Here is a 19,145-nt window from a genome sequence, read left to right as displayed (position 1 = left end):
CTGAAGGGCAGAGAGACACTCTAGTGGATCGGGTCCTGGAGGGCCTCGATCCCTAGACGCAGCGAGGGCGGGGAGGGGGAGACACGGGCATGGCTTGGTGGTGCTGTGCGCGTGGGGAGTGTGCTACCAGGCCAAATAGGTCAGTAGCTGTTCCCCCCTTTCGCTGGGATCTGAAAGTTATCAGTAACTGGGACAGTGGTGGTCGGGGCTCAGTGTGTTAGTTCAGTGATGGCTGGTCTCTTCCATGCAATGATGGTGTGATATATCATTCAAAGGCTCAGGTGGTATCACCCTGAATGATGAAAGGCCAAGATGGCCCCTCTAGGAATCAAACATTTAATCCTTGCTGCCACACAGATCTTTGCTGAGGGCACATTAGGACTACCTTCACTTAAATGCCGGACCTCAAGTTTCAACTATTTGTAATATGAACAAAATGTGTGATGCAATTATGTAAATAAAAACCACTTGATGTACACTATTTCAATTGTCTAGGTTCTTTTCACAGTGGCCCTGTGAGAGCCATATCAATGTTGTGCCAGTGACAAATCTGGACTTGTCATAGCGACTATTAGTAGTCTTTCTTTGTTGTTGTCTTATATAAAAAAAGACTTAACTCACAATGACACATTTGGGTTACATAGGTACAAGCAGTGGCTGGTCCTGGTGGGCACAGTATGTGAAATAAGGGTTTTCCTGTTTAAAACATCTCATGCCCATGGAGTTGCTACTGTTACTGTCAGGATCGACTTTGAGATGTAGTCCTTGGGGTGTGTACCCATATCCCATATTTTCATATAGACACGGGAAGGCATGGTGAAGCACTGAGAGGAACACCAGCAGAAGCAGGAGTGAGAAAAGGACCACTAGATAGGGTCAGAAAGATATTTTCTTGACATTGATTTTCCAAATACTTGGTTACCACAGCAATAAGAAATAATGGATAGAGTTTACAGGCGATGCTATGAAAGACGATGCATGAATCATTATACATAGGAGTCCAGTGGGTGATGGTGAAGCGTTTTGCGTCTGTGACAGCAGCTGTGGGGGGTATGGGAGGTGGGGCGTCTGCAAACAGAAAGCAGTGCCATTTGAGTGCTAGTTTAGACAGCGCTTCCGGAAGTGGCATCTGCAAGGTTGCAGTAGCTATGAGGGACTGCCAAAGCCATGACACCAGGGAATTCTGAGAGGAGGAAGTGATGGAGTTTGCTCCACTTTTATGCCCTATGGTACGCTGCTCCTCTCACTGTGGCACACTTGTGTGAGCTTCTTTGTGCTACAGGATTAGGAAAATGGCTGCCTCTACTAACTCAACTTTATTTGAAGAGGCCCAATCTACATCCAAAGGCTAGATGTTTTTTGCTATCAAGCTTGAAGCTCTGAAGTGCTTGGTTCTGGAGTAAAGACTGCTTTTCCGCAATTTTTGGAGACAACACCTTTCGCCATCATTTTGCTTAGAACTAACCTATGTGCTTGGTTGGTGACCCTCCGGAGGTTATCAACAGTACATACTATTGCCTAATGTTAAGCTCTACTCAAGTCAGTTGGTTAATGCACCCACTGCAGAGGTCTTGACACATTGAGAATGTCACAGATTACAACCCTGACATAGCTTGTTCACTTTTTCATCTCTGCAAGGTCGATGCAAATGAATTATAGCAATTTTGTTAAGAATGGCACTTGCTTTGTAGTGCTGTGAAATTGCAGAATCTGTATTAACAAGCGCTATATAAAAAAATTATTTACTGCTAGACTCCCACCACACACACCAGACAAAGAACCCTAGTGGAAAGGATGTGGCTTAAGGGCCAGAGCTGCCGACTTTGAAGCTGGGAAACACGGTTCGAGTCTTGGCGCCGGCTCGACATCCTGTGATTCTGGGCAAATCACTTAATCTCACCTTGCTGCCAAAAATGAGTGTGTTCTTGTATAATGTAACCAGTGCTCATGTAACGCACTGTAATACCTTTGTATCAAGGTTGCGCTATATAAAACTGCAAAAAAAAAAAAGTGCTCTACCTTCATGTCGAGTTCGCACTACATAAAGCTGCAAAATAAAAAAGACCGGACTGACATCGTAAGGAACAGCAAGATGTGTGAAAACCAGGAAGAGGAAGAAACAACATACCGCCAAGCAGTGGGGCAAAAAAAAAAATTGTGCGCCACACTAAGGTACATACTAGATTGTGCAATAATCCATGTAACAGGGTCAGTCTTCAAGGCGGTAACAAAACAGCCTCAAGGAGGGACAAAGGTCCAGCATTTACCAATGACATCAAGGGTTTTTGAAAGACAGGCCCAGGAATGAATGGAAGTGATGGGTGTGAGTGTGGCGTGATTAAAGCCCACAGAATAGATTATGACATGTTGAGAAGAGCAGTGCTTGTGCTAAAAACTAGAAAATACATGAGAGCAGTCTACAAATATTCTAATCTCCTCTCTTCCATGTTACCAACCAATTATATTGCATGGGCTCACACATCCTAGTGACCCTGTCTAACTCCTGATAATTCTATCACAAAGAAACTGATATAACTGCATGGACAGCCCAAAACTAAAACCACTGAACACTGAATTAACCTCTAACTTTGGGTTCTGGAGTAGCTTCTTTCTCACCACAAAGCACTTCAGCACCTATAGTAAGTGCTATATAAATGGGATGGTGGCCTGCTGGGGTCAGCAGACACCATGTCTGTGATTGCTTTTTAAATAAAGCAGTATTTCTTTTTTTTAATGAAATGCAGCCCGCTTTACTTAAAGGAAAACAGGATGCATTTAAAAAAGAAAAAAGAAAAAAGAAAAGTTTTCTTTCCATTTTTTTAGAGTGGGCAGTGGTCCATAGGACCAGTGCCTCCTCTAAAAATGTTGCTACCCCCATTCACAAAGGAGAAGGGGTTCCTTAGGGGACCCATTCCCGTTTACGAATGGATTACCGCCTCCTTCAAGGAGTCAGTAAAGTATGAATGTTTTGCAACAGCATTCCTAGTGGCAAAACATTCATACATACCCGTGCGACACGCTATTAGGAAGGGAATCCATTTACACACCCTTACCTAATAGCAGCTCCTGAATCCTATTTTGCGAGTCTGTAATACCTACCAACTCGCAGAATAAGGCTGGTACATAGGGAAATGCATTTTACTGGTTCGCAAATGGCCCAAAAATGCATCTTACATCTGGCCCTAAGTGCTCCACTTACTAGAAAAGATTCACAACTGCAACACTATGTTTTTAGGTGTTGCACATTTTCCCATTGAGGAGTGTGGGTACTTCAGTATTCTTCTGCTAGACATTTTAAATATACATTCAAGAAAACACAACCACCATTGAGAAGAACATAATAGTTGTATGTAGTAGCTACTCACACAGGTTGTAACATCAAGGATAAAATACATTCATAGTCTTTTTCTAACAACTGAATGGATAAATGTACATTCCTGGGTTGTCAACACATTAGGTCCCCTCTAAGACACCACATGTGCTGTCAACTGCAAGATCTTTTGTTTCCAAGAAAAAGCAATTAGAAAGGGCTTAGAGCCCACCCATTACTTAGCATTGTTTGGCTTCATCATAACTCTTATTTCCGTGCTTCCCAATGGTCAGCGCAGGCTGGTTTTACTTTTGCCTCCATTTTTTGTGCTTTTTATGGAGCATGGACCAAGTTCTGATTAATTGCTATACTAGTGTCCCTTTGCTGCTCACGCTCTAATTCAGACACTTCTTTTTGCATAGAGTACTTCTGAAGTTCTTACTGCAAACTACTGTCATGGAGTTGGGGAGATTTGATTCTGAGCAATACATTGACTCATTATTTGACCTTAGGTATATATCAAGAGTGTGTTCAATACATTTGTGTTTTAACTCTTTAAAAGTATGTGTTACCAAGCACATAATAAAAGGTATGTGATAAACGGAAACACAGCAGTTCTGAAAGAGACATCCTTGGTTTGCAGTGTAAGTGCGGTTGTTCAATGTTGCTGGACTGTGGTTTCTTTGGTGTTTTTGATTTTCTTACAGACATGTTTGTCAGACTTCTGCAGTGCAGGAAGATGAGTTCACAGTCTTTATCCATGTAGTAAAGGCTGGGCGCCTGGCAGCATGAGGCTGTGACATGCTTTTGCCAAAGTCATATTACCCAATGGCCCAGGAGGGTACATAAAAGATTCATCACTTTTTCTGTACCCGTGTATCACTTGTTCATTTCCTCTATTTTTGTGTTGTACGTGTCGATATTGTAGCAAACTTTTTCTCCATAGTACAAATAAGCATTGGCAAACCACTATGCTGAGATCTAATGGCTTTGTCAATGTTTTTTAGCCTTGTTGCACAGTAGCACAACTGCTGTGCAGCATAGTTGAAAGTAAACATTTTCAAAAGTGCTAAGACACAGCACTGACCACGCCATAGCATTTTTAATTTATTTACTTTCAACCATGATACACAGAAGATGCGCTGCTATACAACATGGATTAAAAACAGTGACAATGCCAATAGATCTCGCTTAGGTGAGAAATATTGCCTATGCATATGTTTCTTTATGCTACTGCATTCTCAATGGAGATTGTCTGTAGTGGACAGAATTTACTTTTCAGCTATGTTCACATCTCAATTAAAGATGTGCAAGTGTGGTTAGTGAATAACACTGTCTCTTTGTTAGCCTAAGGTATTCAGACAGCAAGCTCTTCCTGAACAAAACAAGCATTGGTAACACCATTATATTTGACATTTGGATGGTATACAGATTGGGTGTGTGCACCCCGTATAAACGTCAACCCTGACGTTTAAAAATGCAAAGAGAAGTAAATGAAAAAGGGATGTTACTCAGTTGATATTTTATTTCCTGTACTATACATTTTTCAGATGCCTTTGCCAGAGTGCATTCATATGTGTTATCAGTTCACTGAATGATAGATTTCGGATGTTAAATCATACCTCATGTATTCCACTGGAGGCAGAATGACACGGCCAGACTGTCAATAGCAAAACACACAAATATAATCATGTGGGGTGATCCAAGATAAGATTGGCAGTGTCTCAAGCCTGCGGCTGGAAGTTCCAAAACTAAAGAGGCCAAAGGCTACAGGATATCTGCCATACATGCCAAACCTAAAATATCACGGATAATCGACTAAAAAGTAATTGTGTCAGCAAAGTGAAGTATATAAAAGGACTCCCACATGGTCTCAATTGTCAGTTACATGTCATGATGCACCTGATGTCTAACAAAAAGAATTACAAGATGCCCCTTCACCCAATCCTAATGGGGTCACAAAATTGGACAATGCACATATCCATGAAATGCAATGGCCTTGATAGACAGCTCATCCAAGTTACGGTAAACCACGAAAAATACACGAAAAACCTTTGGTGAAGGCAACTGACCAAATCCCTACTCTGTGTCTGAAACGTTTATGGTACTTTTATAAAGAACTGTTGACATGAGGTCCTCCACATGCATAACGTTGTCTGTAGTTAGAAATAAGTAACATCAGACAAAACATTGAATTGTGAGAGATGAATAACTCATAAACTCCAAAGTCTGTACTAAATGTGTTTATGAGATGGGGCTCACTCTTAAAAAAATGAATCAAATCCCATTGTGGTAAAAAAATGGACTTATGGCATCCAACATAAAAGGGAGTTTTATGCCTGCCTTAGCTCAAGCCTGCCCCCATAGTTGCAGTTGTAAGACACAAGCCCTTAGAAGGTGTTGCCCCTTTGTGTAGTAGGAGGTGCCCTCTCACCAGGAACCATCTTGCCTCAGTCCCTCTTGCTTTCTGATACAAATCTTGATGAAAACAACTTCGCTGCCAAAAGTAGACACCATGGGTTACGTAAGTACTTCACTTTTCAGAGGTTACAGGAAAAGGACGGTCACCCCAAGAAATAAATGTGCTTAAGTTACTGGAGGTGCATAGCCATTCAGAAGATGTGGTTCTTAATAAAAATACCACAAATTAATAACCAACAGGTAAGAATTAATATTTAGAGGTAACCTGGAATGAAAGTGCATCTGGTAGATTAAATGGAGACTATCATTGAATGTACCGTACGTGGGTAAGTACCTATGTGTCACTTTTAAGTGTTAAGAGGTTATTGGGAGTGGCAGATCACTGAAAGGAAGAAGTGAATATTTGTAATGGACCAGAAGTGAGCAATTGCCGGGTATGGATGTATGGATTAGCAATTGGAGAATTGAAAGGTTAGTTGTAAATGAAACCTCTCACAAAGCTCTTGCAGCCTTTTGTCTTCAAAGTAACCATTGTGGCTTGAATTATTGGGAACTTGAGAAGACAGCAATGGCTCTGTATTTCACTTGAGGTGGTCACAACAGAGATCAAACTTTAATAAACAATAAAAGCCTAGCTGTGGCTTGTAGCAAACACACATTATCTTCACAAGCCAAAGCCACAGAAAAAGGCCAAAACCACAATAGTAGTAGAGATTTACCAATATTCTGTGCAATAGAAGTTGAGAAGTCCATGGCTGTATCCCAATTCTAGGGTTAAATGGTATCCTATTAGAGACCATCACTCATGGAGGTTTGCTCCAGTCATCACATGTTTGAAACAGGTATCCATGCTAGGAGATGCTAGCCATGAAGAAATAGCACAACTATGAACAAATCACAAATCAGCCCAAAGACAAACTCACATCTCCTGGTGTCCCTGCACCCCACGTTGGAATAATAATGGTTGTGTGCGTTGGTCTCTGGTCTGAAAAAAACCACAGAACTATTCACATGCTGCTTTGAGGACACATTTATCTGGATCACTATGATGCATTTTTGCAATCACCCTGTGTTCAAATTCTAAACAGAATTAGAAAATCATGTTCACTCCTTTTTGCTGGAAGTTGATTAAACATTTTTGTCTCAAAAGGACCAAGTAGTGCTCACAGTCCAGAATCACCCTATTTCTCCTGTCCCATCTTCTCCAAATGTATCTATATATTTTTTTGATTTTGTGATTCACATAGTCATCACACTCTGAACTCCGGAAACAGATATTATTGTAAGCCTAGTAAATCAGTGGCCTTATTAAGCTCAAAGTCTGCAAATAGCAGATACCCACTAACCCACCAGCTATTCGTACCATGTGACTCAATTTTAATTTACTTGTTCTCCACAAAAGATCAGATGGAAAGACTCACCATAGGCTGCAAATCTCAAAGAATGGAAATCTGCTTCTCTTACATTAAGTCATTGTCTGCAGGATCAACCCTTATTCACAGTTTCCTTCTGCCATTGCTATATTTGATGATCGCTTAATTTCTCTACTCAGTTGGAAGTCAAGTACAGGTTAGCTACTATCTCACTACTGGGGTGGTCAAGCCTTCGCTTTCCCACCATTTGTGGATTATTTGCCTAGTGAGTTTATTTCCCTCACTATCATCTAGTGTTCATATCTTTCTTTCAGTGCCCGGACCTTTATGCATGATTTCCACTGCTCACGTATCTGTTTATTCTCCCAGGCTCGGATAGACACTCACTAAGTCCCATATTAACACTAATTAAAGTGTAGATCCTGATGAGCTCTAGCGCAATCAAAATTCCCACACATGAACACTCTTTGGCCACCTTCTTCTAATAAAAATGTGTAAGCAGTGTTCCTCCAGGTAGACGATTTATCTGAACAAACCTGACTACCTTTTCCAAACACTTCACTTTTATGGCAGGATGCTCCAAGTTTCAGAAAGTTTCTCACTGTGAACTAACCATATTCTGTAAGTGCATGAAGAATCTGGACTGCTAAACCAACACATATTCAACATGACACACCAATCTCCGTTTCTTAAAGGGACATGCAACAACAATTGCTAAAATACATTTCATAATTAGTACTCCAGTATTCTATCTGGTCTACCCAAACCTTTATAGCAAAGATATGGATGTATCTTCACCTCCTTTTTATATGGCCAACCTGTGCACACGGTCTTGAAGTGCTATATTAAAAAACCTAAATAAATAAATAGCTGGTGCACTTTCATCTCCAAAACTGCAGGCCTGTAGCCATAATTGTCCATGTGATGTTACTTCCAGTAGGTTAGGCGTCAAACTAAATCTCAAACCTATCTACCCAACTTTATTTATCTGTATATCTTGGTGTCAAAACTGAGGAGGGATAAGTTGCCATTCCTGAAGGTTTGTTCTTTGAACATATTCTTTGGCAATACTTGTATGAATTGTCATGCTGATCATTTTTTTCCTATGAATTGACATCTCTGTCCTCAATACTCACATTGATCATTGCTAAATAGTTAAACTTCCCATCCTGGTCCCAGTGCCACTATTGCTTCCACACTTCTCTGCGATCCTTAGCCCTCTAACTATCAGTCACCCTTCAGAAACCATCTACATCACTTTCTTCTAAATTTCCCTTAAACCCATTTTCCTACACTTAACCAATAGATGTATCTTGCATGTGATATCCCCCTATCAGCTAACTAAATCCATTCAATAACTAGTATAGCTCGAATGTCTGTAAGTAGTCTCTTCATGCCTAGAGACAGCAAGAGACATAGCTGGCCCACTTTACAAACTTTTTGCATAAATAAATTAAATTTATGTGTTCAAGAGACTGAATTCGAGGTCAGAAGCTGGGAATCTGGATTCTAAACTAGGATCTACAGACTCTGACATCACATCCCAGTGACTAGAGGAGAAAAATGCTAGTATTGTGGTAAGGACGAAACAAGAGAAGGATAGGAGAGTGTAAGAAGGAGGCGCTATGAAAATGGCATTACTGTCTGCAGTATAAGCAGTTAGTGGGTATTCACATAACAGTTTTCACGTCCATGTCCACCCAGAAAACACCAGTTAAAATGCTCTTAAGGAGGTAGAAGCTTCATTGTTTGAATAGTGGGAAAGGGTGTGTGACCTTCCCGTATTTCCTGGGGTGCAGTGGCAATGAGTTTATCCTGAGGAAACCAAACAAAAATGGGCTAATACACAATTCATCCACAATTAATTATTTATCACTGAGGTAAATTATCATTCCCCAAAGCGTTTATGGACATTGGATACTAAGAATATTTTAAGATTACTACATCTAGGGCCAGATGTAGCAAACAGTTTGCGTGTCGCAAACAGCGAATTTTGCTGTTTGCAACGTGCAAACTGCAGTTTGCAATGCACAAAACCCTTTTTGTGATTCGGTAACCTTGTTACCGAATCGCAAAATGGGTTTGCGAGTCGCAATAAGGAAGGGGAGTCCCCTTCCTAATTGCGAGTCGCAAGGCAATGTCAGATTGCTTTGTGACCGCGAACGCGGTCGCAAAGCAGTCGCAGTTTGCACCCATTTGAAATGGGTGGTAACCCATATGCAATTTAGAAGGGGTCCCCAGTGGCCTTTGGGACCCCCTTGCGAGTTGCAGATGATGTCAGGGACACCATCCTACATTCCAATTTGCGATTCGCAAAATGCGAGTCGCTCTGACTTGCAATTTGCAAGTCGCAAATTGGAATATACCTACATCTGGCCCCTACTCTTTTAATTTTTCACCTTCTGCTTTTCTTTGTTTTTTCTTATCAGGCTCTGTATTTTTCTTTTTTTATAATCCTAACATGGATTTCTTCACGTCTCAAGAAGATTTTTTCTAAATCTTGAGACTGTTTTGAATAAAGATTTTAATGCTTGAGACACTATGCAACGAAAGTCACTTTAGCTGCTGTGTTTGTCCTGGAGGCAAAATCCGCAGCCCAAAATGAGTCTTTTTTTTTAGGAAAATGTAGAGGCAGTGACTAGAATTTGCAAGGTATAGATGGGTCTCCTGGGCACAGGAACGTCGTATACTTTTCACCAAACTAACCTGCGAGACAGGTGTTGATTCACAGCATCATACCCAGACTCTATGCAATGTGAGACAGTGCTGCAGCATGGGGGCAAGTGATGAACACCAAACTTACCTAAGGTGGATGTGAGCGGCTGACAGATTTTGTGGCAGACCCTGTTTAGAAGTCTGAGTTCCAAATATTCCAGTTGCCAGGCTGTACACACTCTGCAGTTGCATGATGTCTTTCATCTTAGAATAAAGGTAATTGAATAGACTCATTGCTGGACCTAACTGCACAAACCTAGTGAATTTTAGAGATTTAACAACTAGTAACAAACGGTATGGTGATGCCGGGGACCCATGCACTTGTGGTTCCCATTTCAAGTTTGGCAAAGAACGTGTGCATGTAACTATGCATGTACATGGGTTGAATACATCTGGCAGGGGTAGCCTGGAATCATTAAAATATGATTAGGCATAAGGGATGGGTTTAATTCGATCCTGTTTCTGAGTGGCCACCACAAACATGAAGCAAATACATCCTTTTACACGAAACCACAAACGTGGAAATTAGCATATCATTGGCTATTTTTAGATGACTCTGGTACAGCCCTGCCTCTAAAATGGGACAAAAAAACTCCACATGCTGATAAAACACACTAAAGTGTCTGAGCTCGAGATTTTGCGTCTCATGTATAAAATTTGTATAAAAATTGCTTACATACTTTTACATTTTTAACGTTTGGCTACTACTCAGAGGACCTAGTATGTCTATGAGTTGGACAATACATGCCTCAAGAGACTATATGGATGAGATGTATCAAGTTTGAGAGATTGGGGATTACCAGCCTAAAACAAGTATAGAACTGCGACAGTGCGAGAGGAGATTTCTTACATAGACAAGTTGTATTTTTTATAACTAATGGTCTACAATTCAGAAGAAACTGTGTGCCTGTATTGATCTCTGATACAAGTGAGAGCTGGGGACGAAGTCTGCTCATACACTGGCTTCCTGTTATCTGTATAAGAAGATCCACCAGTTGTGCAGGCATCCATTCATTCTCAATTGCAGGTTAATTCTCTTGGTCGGCCAAGCTGAGTACAATATGTCACCATCGCCCCCTGGTATCTTTCCAACCCAAATCCAAATTGATTTACACAGTGTGACGTATCTTCCAGGGTAGTATGCAGGCACTGGGTGTTGTGAGCTGGGTGGTTATTCCTCAAAGAGCCAAGATTTTAGTTTTCTCCTGAAATCGATGTGGGAGTGCATGCTCTGTAGGTGAGTGGGAAGCTTGTTCTAGTTCTTGGCAGCAAGGTAAGAAAAGGAGCGACCTCTGGTGCATCGAATTCTCTGGATTTGGGCGAGGGTGGGGTGAGTTGATCAGAGCTCTCTGCGGGACACCTGAAGGAGAGTCTGTGGTTAATGAGGTTCGGTCTGATGTGGTGGAGGGCCTTGAAGGCGGTGGTGAGGACCTTGAACTTGCATCTCTTGTGCACGGGTAGCCACTGTAGGTTTGCTGCTGCGTTCTGGATGGTCTGGAGTCTGCAGAGTAGTTGGGGAGGAAGTCTGAGGTAGGGGGCATTTCCGTAGTCCAGTCTGCTGGTGATGATGGCCTGGGTTACAGTCTTTCTGGTTTTGGCGGGGATCCATTGGAAAATCTTGTGTTACATGCAGAATTGGTGGAAGAAGGGTGATGCCAGGGCATTTATCTGACATTTGAAAGTAAGCTTATCGTCCATGATAATGCCAAGATTACGGGCGTGTTCTGACAGGGATGGAGTTATCCGAGTGCAGAGGGCCACCACAAGTCTTTCCAGTGGGAGGAGTCATTCCCAAAGATGATTACTTCTGTTTTTTCATGTGCAATTTTAGACAGCTGGTTTTCATCCAATCAGCGTGACTATCTTTCATTGGGTATCAACGTGCTCACAACAGCAGTCTCTACAGGTACACACTGTTCACCATGACACAACAGTAAACATTAAGAGGGAATGCCCAACAAACATCCAGCTCAGCTGGACATATGCTATTAGTTGGTTAGCATAAACACAGTATTAGAAACGAAAGAATATGTGTAGGCGACAGAAAAGCCAAGAAATGCAGAGTACAGTTCCTTATTGTTAGTCACATATTTATTATAAGAGTTGAGTATATAGTTCATTAAGAGTTATATAACTTTTTAACCAGTTGCTAATCATATCATGATCTGTAAGAAACCTGATACTTATAAGCCATTGTTGTACAAACAATGACGACAACAGCGTAAAAAATGCAATACAAGGCCTAATAAACTATGTACTCAACACTCAAAATGAGTATGGTACTACTGATAAGGAACTTTATTCTGGATTTCTTGGCTTAGGTACTTCTTACAATTATGTTTTAAAATATAAGAATTGGGGCAACTATCAGTTTAGAGAGCACCTTAGCACTGAACCTCAAGCTTTACTATTATCTTTCCCATTTAACTTAATAACTGTTATAAATGAAGGTTGATACCATGCCATACATTGCCACCCAGGTGCACTTGATGCCTTAAACACTCGTACTTCTGCCAAAAATTGGGCATGTGTGCCTTCTCAAAAGGTGTGTAATACGAGTCAAATCGGGCCTCCTATCTCTCCCGTCAAACACCATGAATACTGACCCACAATCTGTTGAAGTTGGCATATTAATCTAAAGAAGGAACATACCCATTCACAGGCTTATACGCGCGCCTTTTATCAGTCGAACAAGTCTCCAGCTTACCATGGAAACCTCAGAACCCTTTGGCAAGTCACCCTACTAACAGACACCCAAAGAGCTGTGATGGCATATCAGTGGCAGATTGTGCACAATACAAATGCCCATAGCATAGACGTGTAATACATTAACATATGAAGAAAGGACATTACATTAGTAACGGTTGGCCTGATGCGTGGCAATCGGCATTTCATGTAACGAACATTGTTCACGTCGCTGTGGATGTAAAGTTTGGTCTGTCCCAATGCAAACAGGATCTTGTTCATTGTTTTTGGGACCGAAGATCGCTGTAATAATTCTATTTCTGTGAGTATTATTATATAGTGTAGCACATTTGCATTTGCTCATGGATCATTCCACCAATGGAATCGCACAACTTAAAACGTTTAGAATCCTGTCTTGTACCAACGATGCCGTTAACGATTCTTCTGACACAAAAAAGAATAACACTCCCCGAGCAACAGCTGGTTTTATCAGCCTCGAGCTGCAGTCCATGGTGCTGCCCGGCTTTGCGCTCTGCAGCCAGGGCATGTAAACAGCGGGGGCGTCCAGAGGTCAAGGGTCGCAGCCTTAAGACCGGCCTCCCGCAGGAGCCTGCTCTTCATGCCCTGCGCCTCGCGCTCTCCAGGCATGACAAGAAGCAGCAAACTCCCGAATCTCGGCCACGCAGCCAGGAAATCTGCTGCGTTTCCCTCCAGCACCGGGGGACGGGGCGGGGGCAGGAGGATGCTGTCTAGATACACTTGTAGGGATGCCAAGTGCAGGGATGTGGGAACCTTGACGGGGGAAGGGCGCGGGAGGCAGAACAATGCTTTGTTTTCCTCTATGACAACCCCTTGTTTAGCGCCGGCTTGGAGCACACACTTGACAGGCTAGCAGTGGTCTTCAAACTTTTTAATGCCGCGCCCCCCCAGTTGAAAAATAAAAATCATTAGGCCCCCCCCTCATACATTTTAACAATTATTTTAGAAGGATGGCAATGTTTAAATAGGCCTAGACCTATTTAAACATTGCAGTTAAGTACTGTTACCTTTTTAAAACTGCAATAACATGCTTCTGCTTCAAACAAAGGCATGTTATCTGCATAATATTTATTTTGGCCAGAGTTTGGCGCCCCCCCTGGGATCACTTGAGGCCCCCCAAGGGGGGCTCGCCCCCCAGTTTGAAGACCTCTGGGCTAGGGACCTTTCCCCAGCTCATCAGTACTGGTAAGCACGTCAAGCACGCAAGGCCCCAGTTAAAAATGTGCCCACTTGACATTACACGGCCCCTGCAGCGCATGGAAGGTCAAGCCTTCAATGATGGCCGAGATTCACGTTTTTACCTTCAGATACAAAAAGATGAGTGTTTAGAAGATTATAACGCCCCATTGATGAAAACCGCAGCTGGACACTTAGAATGACTTCTACTGGTGCCAGCCAGTTGGTAATATAGGTGTGTATGAACAATGAACTTATAGGGAGTAGATACCTATTGGTTTCGATTGCTTCTAAATCTAGGAACGTGTGTCTATTTGTTTCAGAGGGTGCTTTATGTAACCAAATAGAAAGTCGTTCGATTTTTGCCTACAATATGTCTGAAACACCGGGAGATACAACTGCAAGCAACACAAACCATTAGCATCTCACTGGTCAGCTAAAATTGTCAACACAGTCGAAGTGGCCAAAACCAGAAATGATGCTAATGAAGACAAAATTGGTTAATTCCATGGAGGGAAGATGAGGTCAAGTGTTGCTCAACACCCTCACTGAAAGGTACATATATTCAGTCACAAATTGTCAGCTGTGGCGCTCCAAAGCATTTATACAGTCCAAATTCTACATTGCACTTCCCATGCACAAGAAAGAAAGTAGCCCCGTGTCGGCCACTCGAAAGCGCTTAAAATGCCTGGTCAGGGGTATGTGGCACTCTGTAAATAATACAGTTCGATCAATCTGAGTTCGAAGCATTTTAGTTGAAAATTTATACCCCCGCTGGCTTTTTCATAGCAAGAAATATAAGACAATGTTTGTCAAATTGATGTTGTGCACACCTTGCAGGTGCAAGCTTTTCAGTACACGCAGACATCCTGCGGATGGCACAATGCCCTTCATTCATTTCATAGGTATGTGCATTCGGTGTATTCGTTTTTTCGGTTTCTTATATTACTGGGCACAATTATACACACCTTATTTTTATACAACAATTAAAACTGCATATTACTCCTTTTCGAATTGCTCCCACGTTTTAGCACATAATCTAGGATCACACGTTTGAGTCCAAAGTTAGGAGGTTTGTGAGCCATAATTAAAAAAAGAAGTTTATCGTGTTCTTTTAGATATTTCAAACAGTTGTATTGTGGAGAATGAATGACAGTTTCCACGTAATGTCAAAATCCCTTAAACGAAAGACGAAAGCCATGCCACTTCAAAGATTATTAAACAACTGGGTGCCTTATTTCAGAACCTGGGCTATAAAGGCCTCCCATTATCAAAGGTGTCAATCCCCCGGCCCCTATTAAACACGGAAGGCCACAGAGGTGACTTCTGATTGCATTGTACGGGCACACTAGGACATCAGTCAACCAGTGAACACTAGCCAGCTCTTCGCAGTCCCGTCCCCCCCTCCCCGCTGCGCCCCCGCAGCAGATATTAGTATTCTGCACACCGCATCCCTCCCTCCTCTGCTCTCTCACTCTTGTTCTCAGAGCCGAGGGGCCCCTCTGCTATTCAATTCACACACAAGCATCCGAAGCTCGGCGCAACCGTCGCCACTTGTTGTTCCCCACAGCAATGCACCCCGTCTGTCAGTAGGCACAAAGCACCCCGCCTCCTGGAGGTAACTCACCGACACGAGAAACTCCAAGGTGCCCACGTAGTCCCGCTCTGTCTTGAGCAGCTCGCTCAGCACACAGACCCGGAGGCGCAGCTGCTTCTCCAGGTCCCTGGCGCTCTCCGCCTTGCCCTCCACCTTGGTCTCCTCGGTCATCTTCCAGGTGTGGGTGAGGGCGGCCAGGTACTCCGCCTTGGAGGGCTGGCTGCTGGGGCCGGCCCTAGACCTGATCGGCCCCGGGGACAGCGTGCTCCGCGCCCGCACACTTCTAGTGCCTTATCCCGGGCACTTCGGAAGGCGCGGCCGAAGAGCTGTCCATACAGTGCATGCTGCTGCTGGGGCTCGTGTGGGGTAGCAAAAAAGTGCAGCAAGGCGGCCAAGTGTCACCTCATGAAGTGATCTGAGGTCCAAGCAGGAGGAAGTGGCCAGGTCTGTGGTCTGCGCTGTGTTTGTACAATAAATCCGTCGGGTGTTTGCAGAACAGCGCAGGATGAACTGAGGGCACAGTAATCGCAGCACAGCTCCTTGAGACCGCGGCTGCACACTGCATCCGGCCAGCCACCGCTACTTCTTCTCAGACCGGGCTCCGCAGGACCACTGCTCTGGAATATATCTACAAACACAAGGGAAGAACTTCCAGTCACAGGGGCCCGCTGTCCGTCCTCTAAAACCCTGCAAGTTTGTCAAAATCCCCAAATCCACCCACGCAGCCTTTCTGCACTAGGACCGTGTTGACAAAGTTTGCCACTTGGCTGAGAAGTCCTCATTAAGAGCGCGACCCGGAGTTATGAATGGAAAGAACATCCCTCCTCCCTTGAAACATGTGGGAAAGTCTGCGAGGAGCGCAGATGCTGCTCTCGCATGAAACAACAAACCACCAACTTAAAAGCTATCTTTTTAGTGAGTGCGTGCGGTGCTTTCCTGTAACACGGGTAAGCAGAACGCGCACCACAGCCTCAGGGCAGCTCCATGTGTTAGGCTATAATAACAAACATATTGGGAAGTTCGTACTCGCTGGCAGCGGTGCCATCCCTCCCAAAGCAGCAACGACACAGAAACATTAATCCGCCCTCCCAGGTGTACTGGGGCAAACTTTCAGAACAGGTAGAGAGCTTAAAAACAGAAGAAGACCCACGCGGCTCACTTACCTCTGCCTGGTCCATGCCTGAAGTGAGGAACGAGCAGGAAAGGGGGAGGGGCGGCAGGACATCTATTGTTAATCCTCCGTGTCACTAAGGAAACCACCGCAAGGGCATAGGCAAGGCCTGGCTCAGGCAAAACATGGAACCCCTACACTGACGGACGCAAGTTTCTTAAAATGTCAACAAGTTAACCAACCAGCGCTGTCCCTGCAGGCTCTCAAGCATTTGGACATAAATCAAAGCCTTCTGCCCACGTGACTGGTCTGCCTTCATCCCCAGCCCATCTTTCTTCTTTCCTCCTCACCCCCTTCCCACACGCGCGCGCGCCCCTCCTCTCACCAGACCTCAGCCGGACGGGAACCGGAGCGTGACTTCGCTAATCACTGAGCGAGGCTCTGCCCCCTTCACCCTTCTACTGTGCGCCAAACGGGTCGCGCTCGACATTAGCAAGTAAACAACCGCACTGGATGGAGTGAGTCCCTGTTTTGCTGCGGGGGCATGAATTCATTGTGGGAAGTATCTTTAAGCTGGGACAAACGTAAAGGCGTGGTTGGATGTACCACTCAGCAGTAGACACGCATTCCAATTAACTTTAGCATGAATATTGATTTTCCAAGTGTTCTTGTAAGGTTCAATGAGAGAAGTTTTATGGTTTATTCTTGCTAAATATTTTTAAAAGCAGCCCATTCGTGACAATGTAGAAAAACACCATATTAAAATGAGTAAGCAATACTACCCATAAAACCTTAAATAAAGACTACGAATGTAAGATCCACACGTGTATATTCAATTAATAAACGATACATGCCCCCGCACACACAACCAGTATGTCCTCTATCTTGATGCCAAACATTTGATGCCCAAAGTGCTGTGATTCACTCTCCCTTCTCTTTTTGACGTTGTAGACGAACGGCTGAGGAACTTTTCATTTGGGCACCGTAAAAGAAAGTGAACTAGTAATTTCCAAAATTTAAGAAGGGAGGGGGCATACTATTGAAAACATTTCAATAAACATACATTGGTGGTGGGATAATACTCTTCTCCATGCCTTTAGTAAAATTATAACGTCCCTACATGACAACTTGGGAAACACACATTGTATGTGAAAACCGGAGGATCATATGCTTGTTTAAACCAATTTTGCATCAGACAGTGAAACATGAGAATTTGGTTTATATTGCAAAGTTTTAAAAGGAGGAACTGAAGACCAGCCAGTCAGTTACTCTCAAAATGTCTTCCAATCTGGCCGGTGACCAGTAAACCTTTGAAGCTGTAGCATAGAAATGTTAATGCAAGCTTGGGACATAAATCGTTTCACCCATTTAGCTAATGGGACTGCAGAAATCGAAGAATGGGAATTTGTTAGTGAGGTGAGAAATTGACCAATAGATATTCTGAGAGAAGTCTTCCTAAAAGTCTTCGTTCCCCTTGTTATAGAGAAGAAAATCACAGAAGGAGTGAACTGCCTAGATAGCAAACCCAAGCCTGATATCAGATTCTTTTTTAAAAGAAACAAGACAAAACTGCATTTTCTGATTTGCAGATAACACAAAGATAAATTATAAATATGAAGCCATGAAATTAATTAAATTCAAAACTAAATTAACATCCCATAAACAATTACTCTTAGAAATAGGACGAATACGTATTCTAATGCCACCAAGGAATTTGTGAAGAAGAGGATGCTCTCCAACAGGTTTCAGGGCTAAATACCAATGTTGGAAAGAACTGGCAGTTCCAAGCACATTTACTGTTTTAGAAAATTGTTCCAAAGATGCTAGCTGGCTCAAAAAACTATTGCAGAAATATCAGAGAAAATGCGGGTTGTGTTTCATTCCATACAACAGCAAGTTGGAGCTGACATGTATACTCTGGCAGTTCTGGTGGCCCAGGCTTCATTGCTGAAGCTGAGAGACTCTGACAAAATGCCCGAGATGGACCAAGGACCTCCAATACTTTCCCAGCCATTAGGTGAAAGTTGATTGAGGACACAAAATCATGAGGTAGGAGTTGGGGAAAAAATAGCAGAAAAATTGGTAAATTCATTAACATCTGAAGTAGGTCTGGGAACCAGATTTAGGATAGAGAAAAGGGATTATTAAAACCAGCTGAGTTAGATTCCTCTCTGAACGACAGATCATGAGAAATCAGAGAAATGTATGGGGAAGACCCTCCTTACAAGGATAGAGGAATGCATCTGTTTCTAACAGAAGCAGGTCTGGTCTTCAGTTGTGAAAATGGAGAAAGATGGGTATTTGTCTGGAGGTGAATAGATCTATCAAGAATTGACCCCACATTGCGTGAAGAAATTGAAACAATTGAATGTGCAGTTGTCGGTTGCTGGAATCTCTGAAATGGTGTGAATACAAACCTGCTACAGGATCTAGATGACCAGGGAAATATCCTGCTGTGACTGAAATGTAGGGTTGTAGGTAGTATTCCCAAAATTGTCTCACTAGAGTGGCTAAAATATTTGCTCAGGTTTCCCACCAATGATTGATGTATCTCACTGCTGTGAGGTTCTCCATTCTGACGAGGACTGAACAGTAAGCATGATTTTTTTTATTGTGAATGGATGGCAAAGGAGCCTGCAAGAAGCACCAAATAATTTCTGTGCATACAAGACTCATTCTGAAACCATGTGTTGCCATTCGAGGACTGGCTTCATTGAG

At 43.0% G+C, this 19,145-nt stretch overlaps 1 protein-coding gene across 1 annotated transcript in view; it reads right to left on the bottom strand.

The window, feature by feature from the left end:
* Positions 1-16,820, bottom strand: part of PREX2 (phosphatidylinositol-3,4,5-trisphosphate dependent Rac exchange factor 2) — a 1,096,481-nt gene extending 1,079,661 nt beyond the window's left edge. Inside the window, exons 1-2 of the mRNA XM_069220299.1 lie at positions 16,480-16,820; positions 15,347-15,944 (exon numbers count right to left, since the gene is read on the bottom strand). Coding sequence (XP_069076400.1) covers positions 15,347-15,487 — 141 coding nt within the window. The 5' untranslated portion in view covers positions 15,488-15,944; positions 16,480-16,820. The remainder of the gene's footprint in view (positions 1-15,346; positions 15,945-16,479) is intronic.
* Between the last annotated feature and the right edge of the window lie 2,325 nt (positions 16,821-19,145).

Source organism: Pleurodeles waltl, chromosome 2_2 (genome assembly GCF_031143425.1).
Source record: "Pleurodeles waltl isolate 20211129_DDA chromosome 2_2, aPleWal1.hap1.20221129, whole genome shotgun sequence".
NCBI classification, from domain to species: Eukaryota; Metazoa; Chordata; class Amphibia; order Caudata; family Salamandridae; genus Pleurodeles; species Pleurodeles waltl.
This window is presented reverse-complemented; position numbering and strand designations above follow the sequence as displayed.